This window comes from Oenanthe melanoleuca, chromosome 6 (assembly GCF_029582105.1).
Source record: "Oenanthe melanoleuca isolate GR-GAL-2019-014 chromosome 6, OMel1.0, whole genome shotgun sequence".
Lineage (NCBI taxonomy): Eukaryota > Metazoa > Chordata > Aves > Passeriformes > Muscicapidae > Oenanthe > Oenanthe melanoleuca.
This window is the reverse complement of record NC_079340.1, coordinates 30,873,864-30,889,899: the sequence shown is the minus strand read 5'-3', so window position 1 is coordinate 30,889,899 and position 16,036 is coordinate 30,873,864. Positions and strand designations below refer to the sequence as shown.

General features: G+C 46.1%; 1 protein-coding gene across 1 annotated transcript; it reads right to left on the bottom strand.

Moving 5' to 3' along the window:
• Positions 1-669: 669 nt before the first annotated feature.
• Positions 670-14,614, bottom strand: LOC130255230 (deleted in malignant brain tumors 1 protein-like). Its single transcript, XM_056495658.1, has 16 exons — positions 14,548-14,614; positions 12,209-12,520; positions 9,664-9,975; positions 9,176-9,217; positions 8,099-8,410; positions 7,605-7,724; positions 7,105-7,445; positions 6,744-6,915; positions 5,940-6,308; positions 5,507-5,626; positions 4,919-4,948; positions 3,999-4,149; positions 3,479-3,690; positions 3,086-3,258; positions 2,584-2,972; positions 670-1,934 (listed from the first exon to the last, which is right to left on the bottom strand). The coding sequence occupies exons 1-16, from the start codon at positions 14,612-14,614 to the stop codon at positions 1,667-1,669; spliced, it is 3,390 nt and encodes a 1,129-aa protein (XP_056351633.1). The 3' UTR covers positions 670-1,666.
• Positions 14,615-16,036: the final 1,422 nt, after the last annotated feature.

Here is a 16,036-nt window from a genome sequence, read left to right as displayed (position 1 = left end):
AAAGTAATAAAAATGGAATAAAACTCTTCCTTTAGAAAGCAGATATGAAATGTTTTTCACCTCTTGACTGACATTTGGGTGAGAGCTGAAAAGTCTCCTGGCTGAGGTTCAGTCTCTTGGCTGATATTTGTGTTTTTGCCTGGTTTAGGATGTATGTTAATAGGATTGATATAACAAGCATTTAGAATAGATTGTGTGCTTCAGCCTTAAAGATTGCAAACAAAACATCTTTAACAGCTCAGCATATTTTGGATTTGGATTTATTCAATCTAGAGAAGTTAAAACTTCATGGAAAATATATTAATCAATGCTCAAAATAATTAGAGTATTATATAGCCACAAATCCAGTTGTGGTAAGATCAAATTTTACACTTCTCTTCCAGAGGTGATCCATTCTCATCAAATTAAATCTTCCTTCTTTCAATAAACCTTGAAATATTTCTTGATGCCTCATTCACATTTTCACTCCAGCTGACAAAATTTTTGAGGCATTAGATAAATGGTTTTAGAATGATGAGAATGAGAATTAAAAAGGAGAAAAATGATAGAAGTTCCCTGTGTAGTGTTTCAGAAGCAGGGGCTCAGACCATCACTTGGAATTTTTAACCAAACAGACCACACTCTTCAACAGAGTCAAATATTTGTATTTTAAGCACAGAGACACTAATTTGAGAGACAAAATAGATTTACTGGTTTGTAAACATTCCTTCCTTTGATTATAAATTACACTGCTCACAGAACAGATTAATTTTAGTCTTGAAAATCTCTGCATTTTATAAATAAGCATGGACCCATCATTGTTTCAATGAGAAATACAGCACTAAAAGCAATACTCAAAAGAATAAGAATATTTGGCTAAGAACAAGAACAAGAACAAGAACAAGAACAAGAATAAGAATAAGAATAAGAATAAGAATAAGAATAAGAATAAGAATAAGAATAAGAATAAAGAATAAGAATAAGAAAAGAATAAAGAATAAGAATAAGAATATTGTACAGCCACAATTCTGCTTGCTAGAAGAGCCCAGCCCTATGAGTGAAAGTCATTGGGGTTTGATCTCAGCATTTTGAAGACCAAGGCACAGAGTTCCAGTGCTAAAGTGATGGCTCCTAGATCAAAGTCAGAAATAAGCAAACTCACAGATTCATTTCTTTCAACTATTTGGACAGGCTTCATATTAGCAAGGATGACAACTCAACAAAGTAAACTTCATAAGCAGAAAACAACTGAGAGAATGAAATATTTCTCAAGAAATCTGGGAATTTCCTCCCAGCTAGCTTCATGGAATCATGGGATCATTTAGGTTAGAAAAGACCTTTAAGGTTATTGAGTCCCACCATTAAACAAGCACAGGCAAGTCCACCAATAAACCATATCCCCAAGTGCCATCAAATTCACAACCAGACTGGAGCTAATTAACACAATTCAAGGAGTTATAGCACTAAAGTGGATTACAGGCAAATCTTGTTTGGGACAGTCAGAGCAGTACAGTTTTTAAAAACAGGGGTGAAAGCAGAAGCTTGCAAGGTGATGATCCCTTCCTTTTTATGGCAAAGTTGGCAAAAGCAGATTTCAGTGACAGAGCTGTGGCTTTTCTTGAAGCCTGTTGGTCATCCTAGAGCAAATATGAGAGAAATTTATTCTGCTTCCCTGCTTTTTCTGAATTTATTCACTCTGAGCATCCCTTCCTCGGAGCTGAAGGGGTCCAACCACCACGTCCACTTCTTCCTCAGCAGAGCTGGTGTCTCTCTTGGCCCTGGAGCTGCAGCCCTGGTAGCAGTGGGAGGAGAAGTCCCCGAGCCTGCAGACCAGCATCTGGCACTTCAGGTACACTGACGGGTGCCGGCTCATGAACTCAAAGGCATTAAACTTGAACCGAGCAAAGTGGCTGGAAGGGGAGTAGTAGGTGGTGTAGGAAGAATCTCTAGGACACCTACAAAGGAGTGAAAAAGGGAATTAGTCTTCGTGGGTGCACACATGCACATTCCTGCAAAATTAAAATTCAGATTATTCAATTTGTTATTATAAATTCCTACAAAATTCAGATTTTTTTAGAAGTGAATTATGTCATAGTCAGGTACTAGGAATGCAGTGGGATAAAAATGTAACTTCCATAGCATAGTATGGACTTTAAAAATACAGACTTTTTAAAGTACTATGAAGCAGCTGGAGTATTGGCAACTCTTCTTCTTTTTCCAAGAGAAGGATACTTTAGGCCTGAAGAGGGAGTTAGTTAACATTATACAAGGCATAAAAAATTAGTCTAATGCTTGACCTGGTTTTACTAAAATACTTAACTTCTAGGATGGCAATTCCTACTGCCAGTTTTCACTGTCTCATCTACTTTTCTCCCACTAGTTTGAGTTTTGTTGAGAGAACAAAGATGGAGTAAGTGAAATGAAACGATAGTACGGTCTAGATAGAATTCCCTATTTCCACGCTCATACTGTAAAAATAAAAAACCCAAAGACCACTTTCACAGTCTGTTGATAGTGAGTTCTAACCCCATCCAGGTTGGCTGTAGTATTTAAACTAAACATGGATGACGGGCGTGCTCCTGACAACTTGAAGAAAGCTCTTACCCATTCCTGACTAAGTAATAGGCCAGCGTGTTAAAATCACGAGGGTCGGGTGATGCCACACACGTGTCCACAACCACCTTCAGGTTTGGGTCTGAGCTGTGAAGACAAGCTTGCAGGTACAGGTTTTGGTTGAGGTCGATGTAGTAGGGAGAGCTGCGCACTTGTTGCTGGAAGGCCGGGGAGTCGTAGAAGGTGATGTTCATGTTGTATCTTCCAAACTGGAACTCGTTCACCTCCACGGTGTCCTCAGCAGCGTACATCACCTGCTGCCAGCTCTTCCTCAGCATCTTGCAGCTGACGTGCAAGTTGATGTTCTTTTTCCTCTTGATTAAGTACCCAGAAGATACAACCCTGATGGTGTTGGAGTAGTTGATGGTGTCGTTGTTCTCCTGTTTAACAAGGCAATTTAAAATCAGGGATTGTGCTTTTGGCACATCCTGTCCCAGTTCTACGTTTTGCTAAGCTAAGGTATGCAACTGAGTACCCAAAACAGGGAATGTACCTCTTGCATTGTCCCACAGCCACTGTAGGGAATGTTGAAAACAACCTCCCGTGGGGTGACAGTCGGTCTGCAGCGATTGTCGTTCAGGGTGACCCTCTGTGCCGAGTACCCCTGAGACTGGAGGTAGCGTCTGCTGACCACTACGTGCATGTAGTCTGGCAAGCACTGGATGGCTGGCAGAAGAGGAAGATGCAATATGTTTGTGACTTTAGGAATTTGGTAATGATTAGAGGCTGTTTTTTTCTTTAGTTTAGAAGTCAGGCAGTTCCCACCCCAACCCACTGTATTTTACGTACATTTCCACAAATGTCTTTAAATTTACATGGATATTTATTTTACAAACAAAAGCAATAAATAGGGTTGTCTGTTGAGAAACACTGGCCAGGAACTTACTGGTGTTGTGACCAGCTGGAATGGAGGAGTAGTGAGCCTGAAACCCTCTGAAGGAGTATCTGGAGTCGCTGTGGAAGCGAACACTCATCATGTTTGAAGAGGACACGTATGTGGGAAAGGAACCAGAACAGAATCTCCCAAGAAGAGGGGAAGAGTGGAGAGGTCCATCATAGACTTCAACATAGTCATGTTGGCACGTCCTGCTTTGCATCCTGGTAGAAAAACATCAGCACCTTGTAAAATTAATTTCAGAAACTCTGATTTTACTGCCTAACATGTGATAAAGTCTTTCAGCATTTAAAGTTTTCTCAGCAAAATTTAATTTGGCTTCTATGCAGCTTTAGCAGAAAATGATGAGTAAAAAATGCAATAGCAGTCCAGATTTTGATCTGGTCTTCCAGCTGTGGATGTTATTGGAAGTATCTTTAAAATTAGGAAGGTTGCCTGTTTCAGATAAGATTTCAAGCTTCTCAATAAGTTTTGACTTTGATATTTGCTTGGAAATCAATGTTTTACTTACGCAATATCTCTAAACGTGAGCGTTACACGGAAATTGTTCTCTGCTTGTATTTCCCACACGCAGTCAGCATCGTTTGGATAACTTCCAGGATAGTTGGGACTCTGCAGGACCCCAGAGGAATCTGAGACTGAGCCACCACAAAGATAAGGTGCTGCAGAAAGAAATGGGAAAGAATTTACTAATAATAACCTCTGCAAAAGTGTGCTTGAGCTGTATGTGCCTCATCCACAGCTACTGAAAAGCAGGTTCCCTGCTGGCTGCAGGTCTATAGGAGCTGAACCAAAATTAATATTTGTTTTCACTTTAGGTTTGCTTTCTTGTTGGATTTGGAATTCCCTCAGCAGTGATTTCCATCCATGGTGTCAGACTACCCTCTTCAGGCTGGGCTGGTAACACCTGGATGCTTTCTGCCCCTTTTTAGAGTTGAGGTCAATTCTGGGAGGTGCCATGACTGTTGAAATGGAAGTACCCTCCTCAACAGACAGCCTCTCGTCAGTTACTCTGCTGCTTCTCTTTATTCCCATAAGGTTTTGGAGGGTAAATAAGTGGCAAATTTTCTAGAAAACTGTAGTTTTCTGGTCTCAGACTGAAATAAATAATTCAGGCTGTTGGGAAAAGTCTTAAATACAAACATAGCTGTAAAAACTTTAGTGTTCCTGCCAGCATGAATGACATAACTCTTGTTAAACACACAGGTGGTACTAAAAATGTCTTTGTAGGAAGGTGAGCACAAGCTCTGGACATAAATCCTACAAGATGTGACATTTAAAGATGAAAATCCATTTTATAATATGCTTGAAGAAGATCACTCACACTTGCAGATATATTGTCATAGAGACAAAAGAGAAATGTACAGAAATGTACAACAGGGAGACAGACCACAAATTATCCAGGTGAGAAGAGGCACAGAAGAGCATTACCTGGAGGAGGTGTTGAGGTGGCTGCTGGAGCTGTGGGTGTGAAGGAGGAAGAGACACAGGTGAGAAGGGCAGGTCATGAGAAAGGTGCTGAGGCCTGGGCATGGCCTCCCTTTGAGGCACAGAATGTAAAAATGGGGATCACAGGGAGGCAAGGAAGAGGAAATAGCAGGCTAGGCACAGAGGGCCATAAGCTCCATAGGAGACCCAGTTGCCTCCACAGCAAATGATCATATTCTCATTTCTTCTCATCATATTCCAAAATCCATCATATGTCTAGGAAACAGCTCTGGTACTACCCATGCAGAAATTGAAGGCAGAATGGTCCCTGAGCCTGTTGCTCCTGGTTGCAGAGACAGACAATCCCTCTGCAAAGAGTTTCATTAAACCAGCAATGGCTGCAGAGGTCCTGGACTCAAAGCCCCACCTGCCAACTCTGCCCCATGCTCTGCTTGCATCCTCACTTTGGTTTATGGTGGCCTAACTGGAGAGATGGAGCAGGGCTGGGAGACTCACTGGATTGCAATCAGCTCTGGCAAAGGGAGGTCAGGAGCAGTAGGGAGAGCAGGGAGTGAGAGTAGACAGGGTTACCTGGTGTGCTGCTCCTTGTGGTAGCTGTTGGTGTTGTGGTTGTCACCAGTGCTGGGATGGACACCTTGGCTGTGGCAGGGGCTGCTGCTGTGGTTCTCATCTCTGGTGGGTTGGATATCTCTGTTAAGGAGGTAATGAGTTCAATGGCAATGCCCATGAAAATCAGAGCTGGAGGTTTAATACCAGGAAAGAAGTTAGAGCTCTTTCCTTCCTTTCCCCTGTCCTGGCACCAACCTGACCTGCCCCCAGTCCTACCCCATCCACCCCAAAGAGCAATGTCTCAATCCAGAGCTTTGTCCCCTCACTGGACACAGACAGCAGGAATGGTGGATAGACTGCTGTTCTCTCTCTGTGCAAGAATGGGGTTTTTGCACGACATTGCTTCATTCCCAGGCAGCAGAAGATTCCAGTCTCACCTCTGTCCTGGCCAGACCCAGAACACACTCAGAATGATGTGCCAAAGTCCCAGTGTTCTGTGCTGGCCACCCACCTGCACAGATGACACTGGCATCCTCCATGTGCCTGCAGTTGTGCACGCCCCAGCCGCTGTGCCGGCACATCTGCAGCGAGGGCTCGTCCCCGCGGCACTGCACGTCGTCCAGGAAGATGCGGCCGGAGCCCGGCCCAAAGCGAGCGTTTCGTGGGGCGTCCACGGGCTGGCCACAGCCCAGCTGGTGGCACAGCACCTGGGCATCCTGCAGGTCCCACTGGTCGTCACACACCGTCCCCCACGTGCTGCCGTCGTACAGCTCCACGCGGCCCTCGCAGCCGTTCCTGCCGCCCCGCAGCCGCACGCTGGCCCCTGCCACACGGTGCAAAGCAGGGCTTGGGGTCACTTCAAGTCAGCATCTACCATCTCCCCTACTGTGTTGGAGATTTGGTCACAGTGACCATGATCTGGGCTGGTGCAAGCTCCAAGGACAGGAGAGGAGAATGTCTGAGGAAAGACCCTGGCTATGGACATGGCACATGTTCCTTGTCCAGGGACCAGCTGTGGGCTGCTGGGTCTGCCTGGGGTGCTCAAGACCCTGGGTCATGTGCAGAAAAGCCCTTTGCTATCCTTTCATGGGGCCCATTCGCAGAGGGGGACACTCATGCACCCTAGAGATGTCAGGGCAAGAGGGAACAGAAGCCTTGCACTGAGAAGGATCAGCCCTGTTGGATTCCTCTCTTTTTTTATCGTGCCAGACTAGGGCTGGCTTTAAAAGTGCGCCTAATTTGGGTGAGCACGACATACCTGTTGTGAGTGTCCATTGAGGAGGAGGGGTTGGCTGGGTGGCTGCAACAAAGAACAGGGTGTGAACAAATGGGTAGGAAATCCAGCAGGATTGTAACAATGGATTGACATGGATGTGGATATGAACATGGGCATGAGCATGGACATGGATATGAAAATCCAGGCTGTCGGACTAAAAGCAGAAGAGAACGGCTTTCTGTCCAGCCTTTGCCCCATCCAGACACCAGTCTGATGTGCTCCCAGGCTTGCTCCATATTTCCCACTCTACAATCTCTCAATCTGCTCTTTGTCACCTTGTGGCTCAGTCCCAGCTCTGCCAAGAGAAGTCAGCATACCAGCCTTCAGTGAAGTAACCCTAAACCCTCCAGATGGTCTCTGGTGGCCACCCACCTGCACAGATGACACTGGCATCCTCCATGTGCCTGCAGTTGTGCACGCCCCAGCCGCTGTGCCGGCACATCTGCAGCGAGGGCTCGTCCCCGCGGCACTGCACGTCGTCCAGGAAGATGCGGCCGGAGCCCGGCCCAAAGTGGGCAGTGTCCAGCGCAGCCAGGGGCTGGCCACAGCCCAGCTGGTGGCACAGCACCTGGGCATCCTGCAGGTCCCACTGGTCGTCACACACCGTCCCCCACGTGCTGCCGTCGTACAGCTCCACGCGGCCCTCACAGCCATTCCTGCCGCCCCGCAGCCGCACGCTGGCCCCTGGCACACGGTGCAGGGACAAGCTCACACCAGTGCCCACATGGGCCACTGCAACGGGGAGCCTGCAAGGAGGCTGGGAAGCTCCCTGCAGTGCAATCAGCTCTGGCAGGGAGGTCAGGAGCAGTAGGGAGAGCAGGGAGTGAGAGTGGACAGGCTTACCTGGTGTGCTTCTCTCTGCTGTGGTAGCTGTTGTGGTGGTGGTCACCAGTTCTGGGGTGGACACCTTGGTTGTGGCAGGGGCTGCTGCTGAGGTTCTCATCTCTGGTGGGTTGGATATCTCTGTTAGTGAGATAGTGATGAGTTCAATGGAAATGGCCAAGACAAGAGAGCTGGAGGTTTAATATCAGGAGGGAGGAAGGAGCTCTTTCCCTCCTTTGCCCCCATCCTGGCACCACCCTGACCTGTGCCCAGTTTTGCCCCATCCTCCCCAAAGAACAATGCCTCAGTCCAGAGCTTTGTCACCTCACTGGACACAGACAGCAGGAATGGTGGATAGACTGCTGTTCTCTCTCTGTGCAAGAATGGGGTTTTTTGCACGACATTGCTTCATTCCCAGGCAGCAGAAGATTCCAGTCTCACCTCTGTCCTGGCCAGACCCAGAACCCACTCAGAATGATGGGCCAAAGTCCCAGTGTTCTCTGCTGGCCACCCACCTGCACAGATGACACTGGCATCCTCCCCATGGTCACAGTTGTGCACGCCCCAGCCGCTGTGCCGGCACATCTGCAGCGAGGGCTCGTCCCCGCGGCACTGCACGTCGTCCAGGAAGATGCGGCCGGAGCCCGGCCCAAAGCGAGCGTTTCGTGGGGCGTCCACGGGCTGGCCACAGCCCAGCTGGTGGCACAGCACCTGGGCATCCTGCAGGTCCCACTGGTCGTCACACACCGTCCCCCACGTGCTGCCGTCGTACAGCTCCACGCGGCCCTCGCAGCCGTTCCTGCCGCCCCGCAGCCGCACGCTGGCCCCTGCCACACAGCACAATATCAGCTTTCCCACACCCTATCATCCACAGCCCACACCTCCCCAAATGTTTTGCAGATTTTGCCCCTGTGGCTTTAGTTTAAGGTGGTGCAAACCTCAAAGGACCAAGGAAAGGGAGTGAGAGAGCAAAGAGCCCAGGTGCATGGAAGGCTGATGCATAATGAGCAAGGATCTGCTGGGGAATCCCATGAGAACAGCCTAGGGGTCCTGGGAGCTGCTTGGGGCACGGGCACATTTGACAAAAAGCCATTTTTGCACTCTGTGATCATGGGAAATGGCCTGAGAGGAACCACTCATATCCCCTGCAGGATGTTTGAGGCTGTGGGCCCTGACAGGGCATCCACAAGGGACTGGCCACCTTTCCTTGATGGTTGCAGTGCTACAGCCATGACCTGGCATCAGGACACCTGGCTGTGTCTTGGGCTGGCCTGGCAAGCACATGGGCTTGAGGGAAGATATTGCCCCCATCCATTTGGTGCTTGCTGCCCCACAGCCAGGAGCCATGGAGTGTCTGGCAGACCAGGGCTTGGACTCAGCATCACTGCAGCTGCCAGTGTGTTGAGGCTCAGATCCTCCCTGGCAGAAGCCCTCAAATTATCAGACCCCTTGTGACACAACCCTTTGTGGGCAGAAAGGACCAGCAACACTGCAGTGAGCAGTCTCAGCCCAGCAGGCCCCCTCTCTTCTCCTCTTGGACCAGGCTGGGGCTCACTGTAGAACTGGAAATATGCTGGGTAGGAAGGAATTACCTGTTGTGTACGGCCATTGAGCAGGAGGGGTTGGATTGGCAGCTGCAAGGAAAAGAGGAAGTGAATGAAAGGGCACTAAAGACAGCAAACTTGTGAGAGTGAATGAACATGAATGTGGATATGGACATGGACACAGACATGGACATGAGAATGCTAGGCTCAGGGAATAAGGGGAGGAAAGGGCATGGAAATCCTGCCACTGACCTATGCAGATACCAGTCTCACATGTCCCCAGTACAGCCCATGTCATGATCCCACAAACCTACTCTTTGCAACCACATGGAGCACCTACACCTGTGAGACTGGAGAGCCTGTTATGCCCTCTCTGTGCAAAAATGGGGATTTTGCATGACACGTATTTCAGCCTCAGGCAGCAGAAGACCCCAGGCTCTTCTCTCTGCCCTGGCTCTGCATGGCTGCTTCCCATGGAGGACACCTGAACGTGTCCTGAGCTGCTGGAGGGCTGATGTTCTGTGCTGGCCACCCACCTGCACAGATGACACTGGCATCCTCCATGTGCCTGCAGTTGTGCACGCCCCAGCCGCTGTGCCGGCACATCTGCAGCGAGGGCTCGTCCCCGCGGCACTGCACGTCGTCCAGGAAGATGCGGCCGGAGCCCGGCCCAAAGTGGGCAGTGTCCAGCGCAGCCAGGGGCTGGCCACAGCCCAGCTGGTGGCACAGCACCTGGGCATCCTGCAGGTCCCACTGGTCGTCACACACCGTCCCCCACGTGCTGCCGTCGTACAGCTCCACGCGGCCCTCGCAGCCGTTCCTGCCGCCCCGCAGCCGCACGCTGGGCCCTGCCACACGGTGCAAGGACAAGGACAGGTTTCCACCTACCCTCCACCCATGACTTTTCATGACTTTGGTTTTTCACACACTGAACGAGTGAGAGATGACAAAGTTACCTGGTGTGCTTCCCTCTGCTCTCATAGTTGTTTCCTTTGAGGTGGTCATCAATGGTGATGTTACCATCTTTGTGGATATGGTCATCTCTGCTGAGGTGGACTCCTCTGTTGTGGCACTGGATAGTGCTGTGGAGGTCATCTCTGCTGAAGTGGACACTTCTGGCGTGCCTGTGGGTAGTGCTGTGCTGGTCGGATGTGGTGGGCTGGATGTTCCTGCTAAGGAAATCATTAGTGCCATGGCAGTGGACATGGGAATGGACAGGAAAAGCAGAACTGAACAGCTAATAGGAGAAGACAGTATGTCCTGTCATTCTGGGAGTCGCCCTGCAGTGCAATCAGGTCTGGGAAGAAAGTCCAAGGGCACTAAAAAACAGTGAGTGACAGTGGAGAGGGTTACCTGCTTTGCTCTCCTCTGTTGTGGTGTCCAGTCTCTCTGTGGTGGTCATATCAGACAGCATGTACAACAGTGGCAGGGCAGCAGATGACGCTGCCATCTGTGGTGAAGTGGACATCTCTCCTGGGGAGGTCATCAGTGATGTGCTGTCTGGGGTGGTCTCCACTAGGGAGGATGTGTCTGCTCTGGAGGAGGATGGCAGCGTGGTGACTGTCTCCTCTGTGAGCACTGTTGATGCTGACATTGTTGTCTCTCCCAGAGTTGCTGCCTCTGGCCTTGTTGTCCATTCTGTGGAGGTCGTCTCCAGTGTTGAGGCTCTTGTATCTGTTGATGCTGACACTGATGTCTCTCCTAGAAATGTTGTTGGTTCTGGGAGTGTTGTCTCTTCTATGGAGGTTGTCTCCAGCGCTGTTGTATCTGTTGATATTGGCTCTGTTGGTGTTGGATCAGACTCTTCTGTGAAAAAAAGAAGAAAAACACCCCACACATGGGCACTGTGCAATGGGTACATCTGTGTGGTAGCTACAAACCCAGCTCCTCTAGGATGAAGTGAAATCAAGAACAATTACTTAGATGACATGGTCCATCTTGTCAGGGGTCAATGGAGAGAATGGAAGTGGGTAACATCCAATTTAAATTTTTTCTTGGAAGTACTTCCATGATGGTAAGCAGGGTGAGGTTTTGGCGTGATATCTTCTCCCAGCCCCAGGACACCACAGCCCAGGCACAGCCCGAGACTTTACAGGCTCCTGGCATGAAAGGGGGGAGCTGTGGGGCTGCTGGCAGCAGCAGAGCTTGGACCTGTCCCCTTCATGAATGCCCTTCTGCACAGGATCAGGGCATCCCCAGGAACAGGCTGGGCAGTGGTTTTGGGATGGTGTTTGGTGCAAGGGCAGGAGTGGACCACGCTGAACCATCTGTTGAATACATCCAGCACATAGAAGGCACTGGAGTTATGAATGCAATCAAGAAATAAATGGCATTTAGAAAGGCTCTGAACATATCACACATACATTAATAGAGGTGTTGTAGCAATTTTTATTCTTTCCTTCTAAGTGGAAAACAATGGTATAGTTAGCACTTCCTTCTAGCATGGATTCAGCTCTCCAGGCTCTTACTCACTAAGGAAATGTGGAAAACTGCAATATAGATATAAAACAGCTGTTGTCATCAGCCAGGTCTCAGTTCATGATAATCTGTTGTTAATACATGAGAAAATAAGATATAAATATCCCACATTCTCCTAAAAAATAATGGGAAAATGAAATGAACACAGCAAGGTGAAAGAGTACTCAAAATGAATGGATATTTGCAAAAGAAAGAGGCATTAATGGACCTATACTAAGGAAGACTTGGAAAATATGAAAACAATCCAAAGTGAATGGTGAGTTATGACAATCTGAGTTGTGATTGTGAAATTATTATTGCCCCTAACAAATCCATTAATAGTTGACCTAAACTAATTCCTCCCTGATAAACTGCCTATCAGACATAGCTTTGGCTCAAATTTTGAATTGTTTCCTTATTGCAACCACCAGCTGATTAGTTGGAATAATTGTTCCACATATCTGCAATTTATATCTGATCCTTGGGGTTTTTAATTGCTTTGCATGGATGACCAAGTGCAGTTTTCACATGACCCATAGTAAGAAAAAATGAGCCCATGCTGGTTCTGCAGGGTCAGCAGAGTGAAAGGACAGGATTGGGGGGGAATAAAAAAAGTAGGAGTACCTGAACAGACAACAGAAGCATCTTCATAGTGGGCACAGTTGTGGATCCTCCATCCGGTGTGATTGCAGCGCAGCAAGGACACCTCATCTCCTCTGCACCTCACATTGTCCAGCACAATGTCACCTGAGCCCTGCCCAAAGTAGGCACTTCCCAGAGCTGCAACGGCCTTGCCACACCCCAGCTGCCTGCACACAACCTGGGCGTCTGCGAGGTCCCAGAAGTCGTCACAGACTGTCCCCGACTGTCCTCTGTAGTAGATCTCAACGCGACCTTCGCATGGGTGCCTTCCGTTCACCAGCTGGACATACCGACCTTGGGGAGAGAGGGCACAAAACTGTCAGGCAAATAATTTGGAAGGGACTGGGAGGAATATCTATTGTGTCTTCTTCCCCTGCTGTCCCTAGAAGGTGTTGGCCAAACCAGTATTAGGTGCCTGTGAGGACAGAGGGGATTTGTACCTTTTCTATTCCTCTCTTCCAGTTCTCAAAATCAGCCGTGTATATTTTATGCAAGATCCCTACAGTCAAGTCAGGCTAAGCAATAAAAGAAATTTTTGGGACATGTTTAAGGACCTAGAGTCCACACATCACCAAATCCTGTAGCTTATAAGAGTAACTATAGTGGAAGAATTCTACCAAATGTTGTACAGAATGGTTGATGGTCTCAACAGGATTATAAAGATTTCATTAGGAGTTCAGTGGCTTTATTTCTTATGTACCAGTAAAATGTTATTACATTTTGAAAAAAAGAAACAACCTATCATATATACAGCTGATTACTGCATTCATTCAGGTAAAGTCCATCTGCTTTTCAGTTTTGTATGTCTTGATTCTGGTGTGACCAGCATGAAAATCCTGATTTTAGAGATCCATTTTTGGTGAAGAAGTTTATTAAAGGCTTTACTACCAAGTGTAAGCAAGCAAATAAACTTTGTAACTTTGGATTTGCAGTATTTACACTCTGGAAATCAAAACATACAGCTGCACTTGTTATATTTTGCTTTGCTGCCAAGTACATATTTACCTTGTTATTAAACACTAAGTCATCCAAAGCAAAACAAATCTCAAAAGTTAACAGCTCCAGGATTTCTTCACTGCACCTAATTCTTTGCTATTGAGCTAGAAGTATAGTCAAGATGGTGACCAAAGTAAATTTGCCCTGATTTGTATGACATTCAAAGGCCAAAGCTATAAAAGTGCCCCTTGACTTATATCTGACTTGCTCCTTCAAATATCTACTTGAACATGCACATTTTTGAACCCTACTCACAGGGTTTTTGAGAGGTGAAACAGCAAATCTGGCAAAAAGTCAGAGTGGGATTAGGAAATGAAAGCCTAGCTAAACCAGTTTTATTTGCTTTCATTCAAGGCCTGTCATCACTGTGAGAGCATAACCATCAGCTGGGAATGAAATTGGATAGGCTGAATCCTGCCTCACACTTCAAAGGTATTAAAAAGACAAAAGCCTGTGATTATACAAATACAGCAAATACTCTGCTCTGGGACACAGAGACAGAGAGCAGAGAGCAGAACTAGAGCAGCTAGAGGGAGATGGTTTATCACCAGAAAAGCAGGAGACAGATAAAGAGAATTGATGAGGTGAATGGTGGCAATATAAATTATCATCATGAAGCTTAAATAACTCATTAGAAAATGTCATCAGCAATATTATAAGATATACACAGAACTATTAACTCCAAGTCACCCAAACCACTTAGGGTGACTGTTATTCAGGAGATAGAAAGTAATCATCTATGGAAAAATTCTATGACCATAAAAAAAGTTGAATGAAAAGTATTTAATATCTCATAATTTTTAGATGTCCAACCACAGTGCTAGAGTGTGAAAATTTAACTTCATGCTATATTTTGTTAAATTGTGCATAGTACCAAGAAGAACCAAATAATACAAGCAATATTAAATATGTAGCATATGTATGCACACGTGTACTCTGGAATAAAATACACATTGAAAATATGTAAAGAAATAAATCTTTCCATAATTTTGGATCAGATTTTTGGAACTGGAAGAATACCTCATTCACAACATACTCAGAGACACAATTCTTGCAATGATACAAGGCACTGAGACCAGTAGCACCCTATGGCAGCAAAATGAACTCCACAAAATGGTTCAAATCATTCTTATCATTCACTCTGATGATTAGTTCATAATTTTAGTAGAACTAAACTCTGCTCTTTCATCCAATTCTCTCTTTTTTCTTTTGCTTAAATCAATACCAGCCTGAACATAACTTCTGCTCTTGGAATCAGCAGAGAGGACTCTAAGCAATCTTTTTCATTTTTTTAATGTGTCCTGGAACAAGTCTAAGTGTTTTACCTGTTTTGGCCTCCAGAACTGCTGGACCCAGCAAGAGCAGCCATGTCAAAATCATAGTGGTACCCATCTCACCAGGTGTAGTTGGTAAAAGGGACCTCACAATATATAGTCTCTGTTTCTGAAGGGGAGTGGCTCTACAGGTCTCTTTCTACAGCAGAACAATAAATCAACCACAGTCCTCTGATCTGAAACAAACATATGTTTGATTTGTTATTTAATATTTTGTAACTTCCTGGGTTTTGCAAAAAAACAATATCTCAAGAGTAACACTTTCCATTGCCTGGAAGGAACTATTTATGCTACCATAGGTTTCACAATCATCTCATTGTACCAAAAAAAAAAAAAAAAAGAGAGCTCCTGTCCAAAGAAACCCTTCATTTCTGGCTGATGCATCCCAGCATTTTTCTTTCATGAGGAGGTTCCTGGTCAGGTATTGGGCTGGTAGTGGAATCTTGAAACTTATATGGGTTTCTTCCAACAAAATAGCAAGAGACCCTTGCCAACTAATGTGGCAGGTCTCCTTGGGGAGCCATGAATGTCCTAAATCTTCAGCAGACTTGAGATAAATAAAATAAGATCAGACCTGGCGGCCTGTTTAATTATGACTGAGGGATCTCTGAAGAATCTTGCAGCTGAAGTCAACAGCTCCAGCCCCAGTATCAACCTATTATTTTGGGGCACATTCAAGTTCAAGCCAAAATTTCACTCAAAATTCACTGGCAGACAGATTGCAAGGAAGTGTCAGAGAATCAGGGTCAATTGATAACCTTTGGTGCAAACACTGTGGAAAAAATTAGATTTTCTGCATAGTGAAGGAAATTGCATAGGTTGAAACTAATGTTGTTCTAAAATTTCATTTGATCCATTGAACCAACAAAGGGGGGGAAAAATGTTCCGATTTCTTCAGATCAAGAACACATTCCTTGTTTAATTTTTCATAGTGACAGTTACAGCTGTATCATTCTTTGAAGAGTGAATCCAAGGTTTTTCCACAACATGAAATAATACTTAATTCTCATTCATCACTCTCTTGCCAGAGTGTTTACTTTCCTCTGTTCTGGTGTTTCTAACAATTTAACAAGAAAATCTGATGATCATCCTAACACTGAAGAGTCAGAATATTGTTCTTTATCTCATCTCTACCTCCACAGCCATCATGTTTCAGATGGAACTATCACCAGTTAAAATTGCTGCCATATATGAATTTATTGCCCTTCAGGCAGTCATCAAGCAGGAAGACCAAAGCCCAGGGGGGAAAGAGAACGATCTAAAACATCTTTCCACAAAGGCCAATATCTTTGGAATGGAAGAAGGAAGTGAAAAATATAAGAGGCCAAAGATAACTTTGGAAGCCTTGAAAGTGAACATTTAGAACGGTAAATATGTTTCTTCTTTATCCAAACAACCACATTTGCCCATGAATGAGGATATGTACACAACACCTGGTATTCACTATTCATATTCTGGTTTTGACACCTTGACAAGAAAG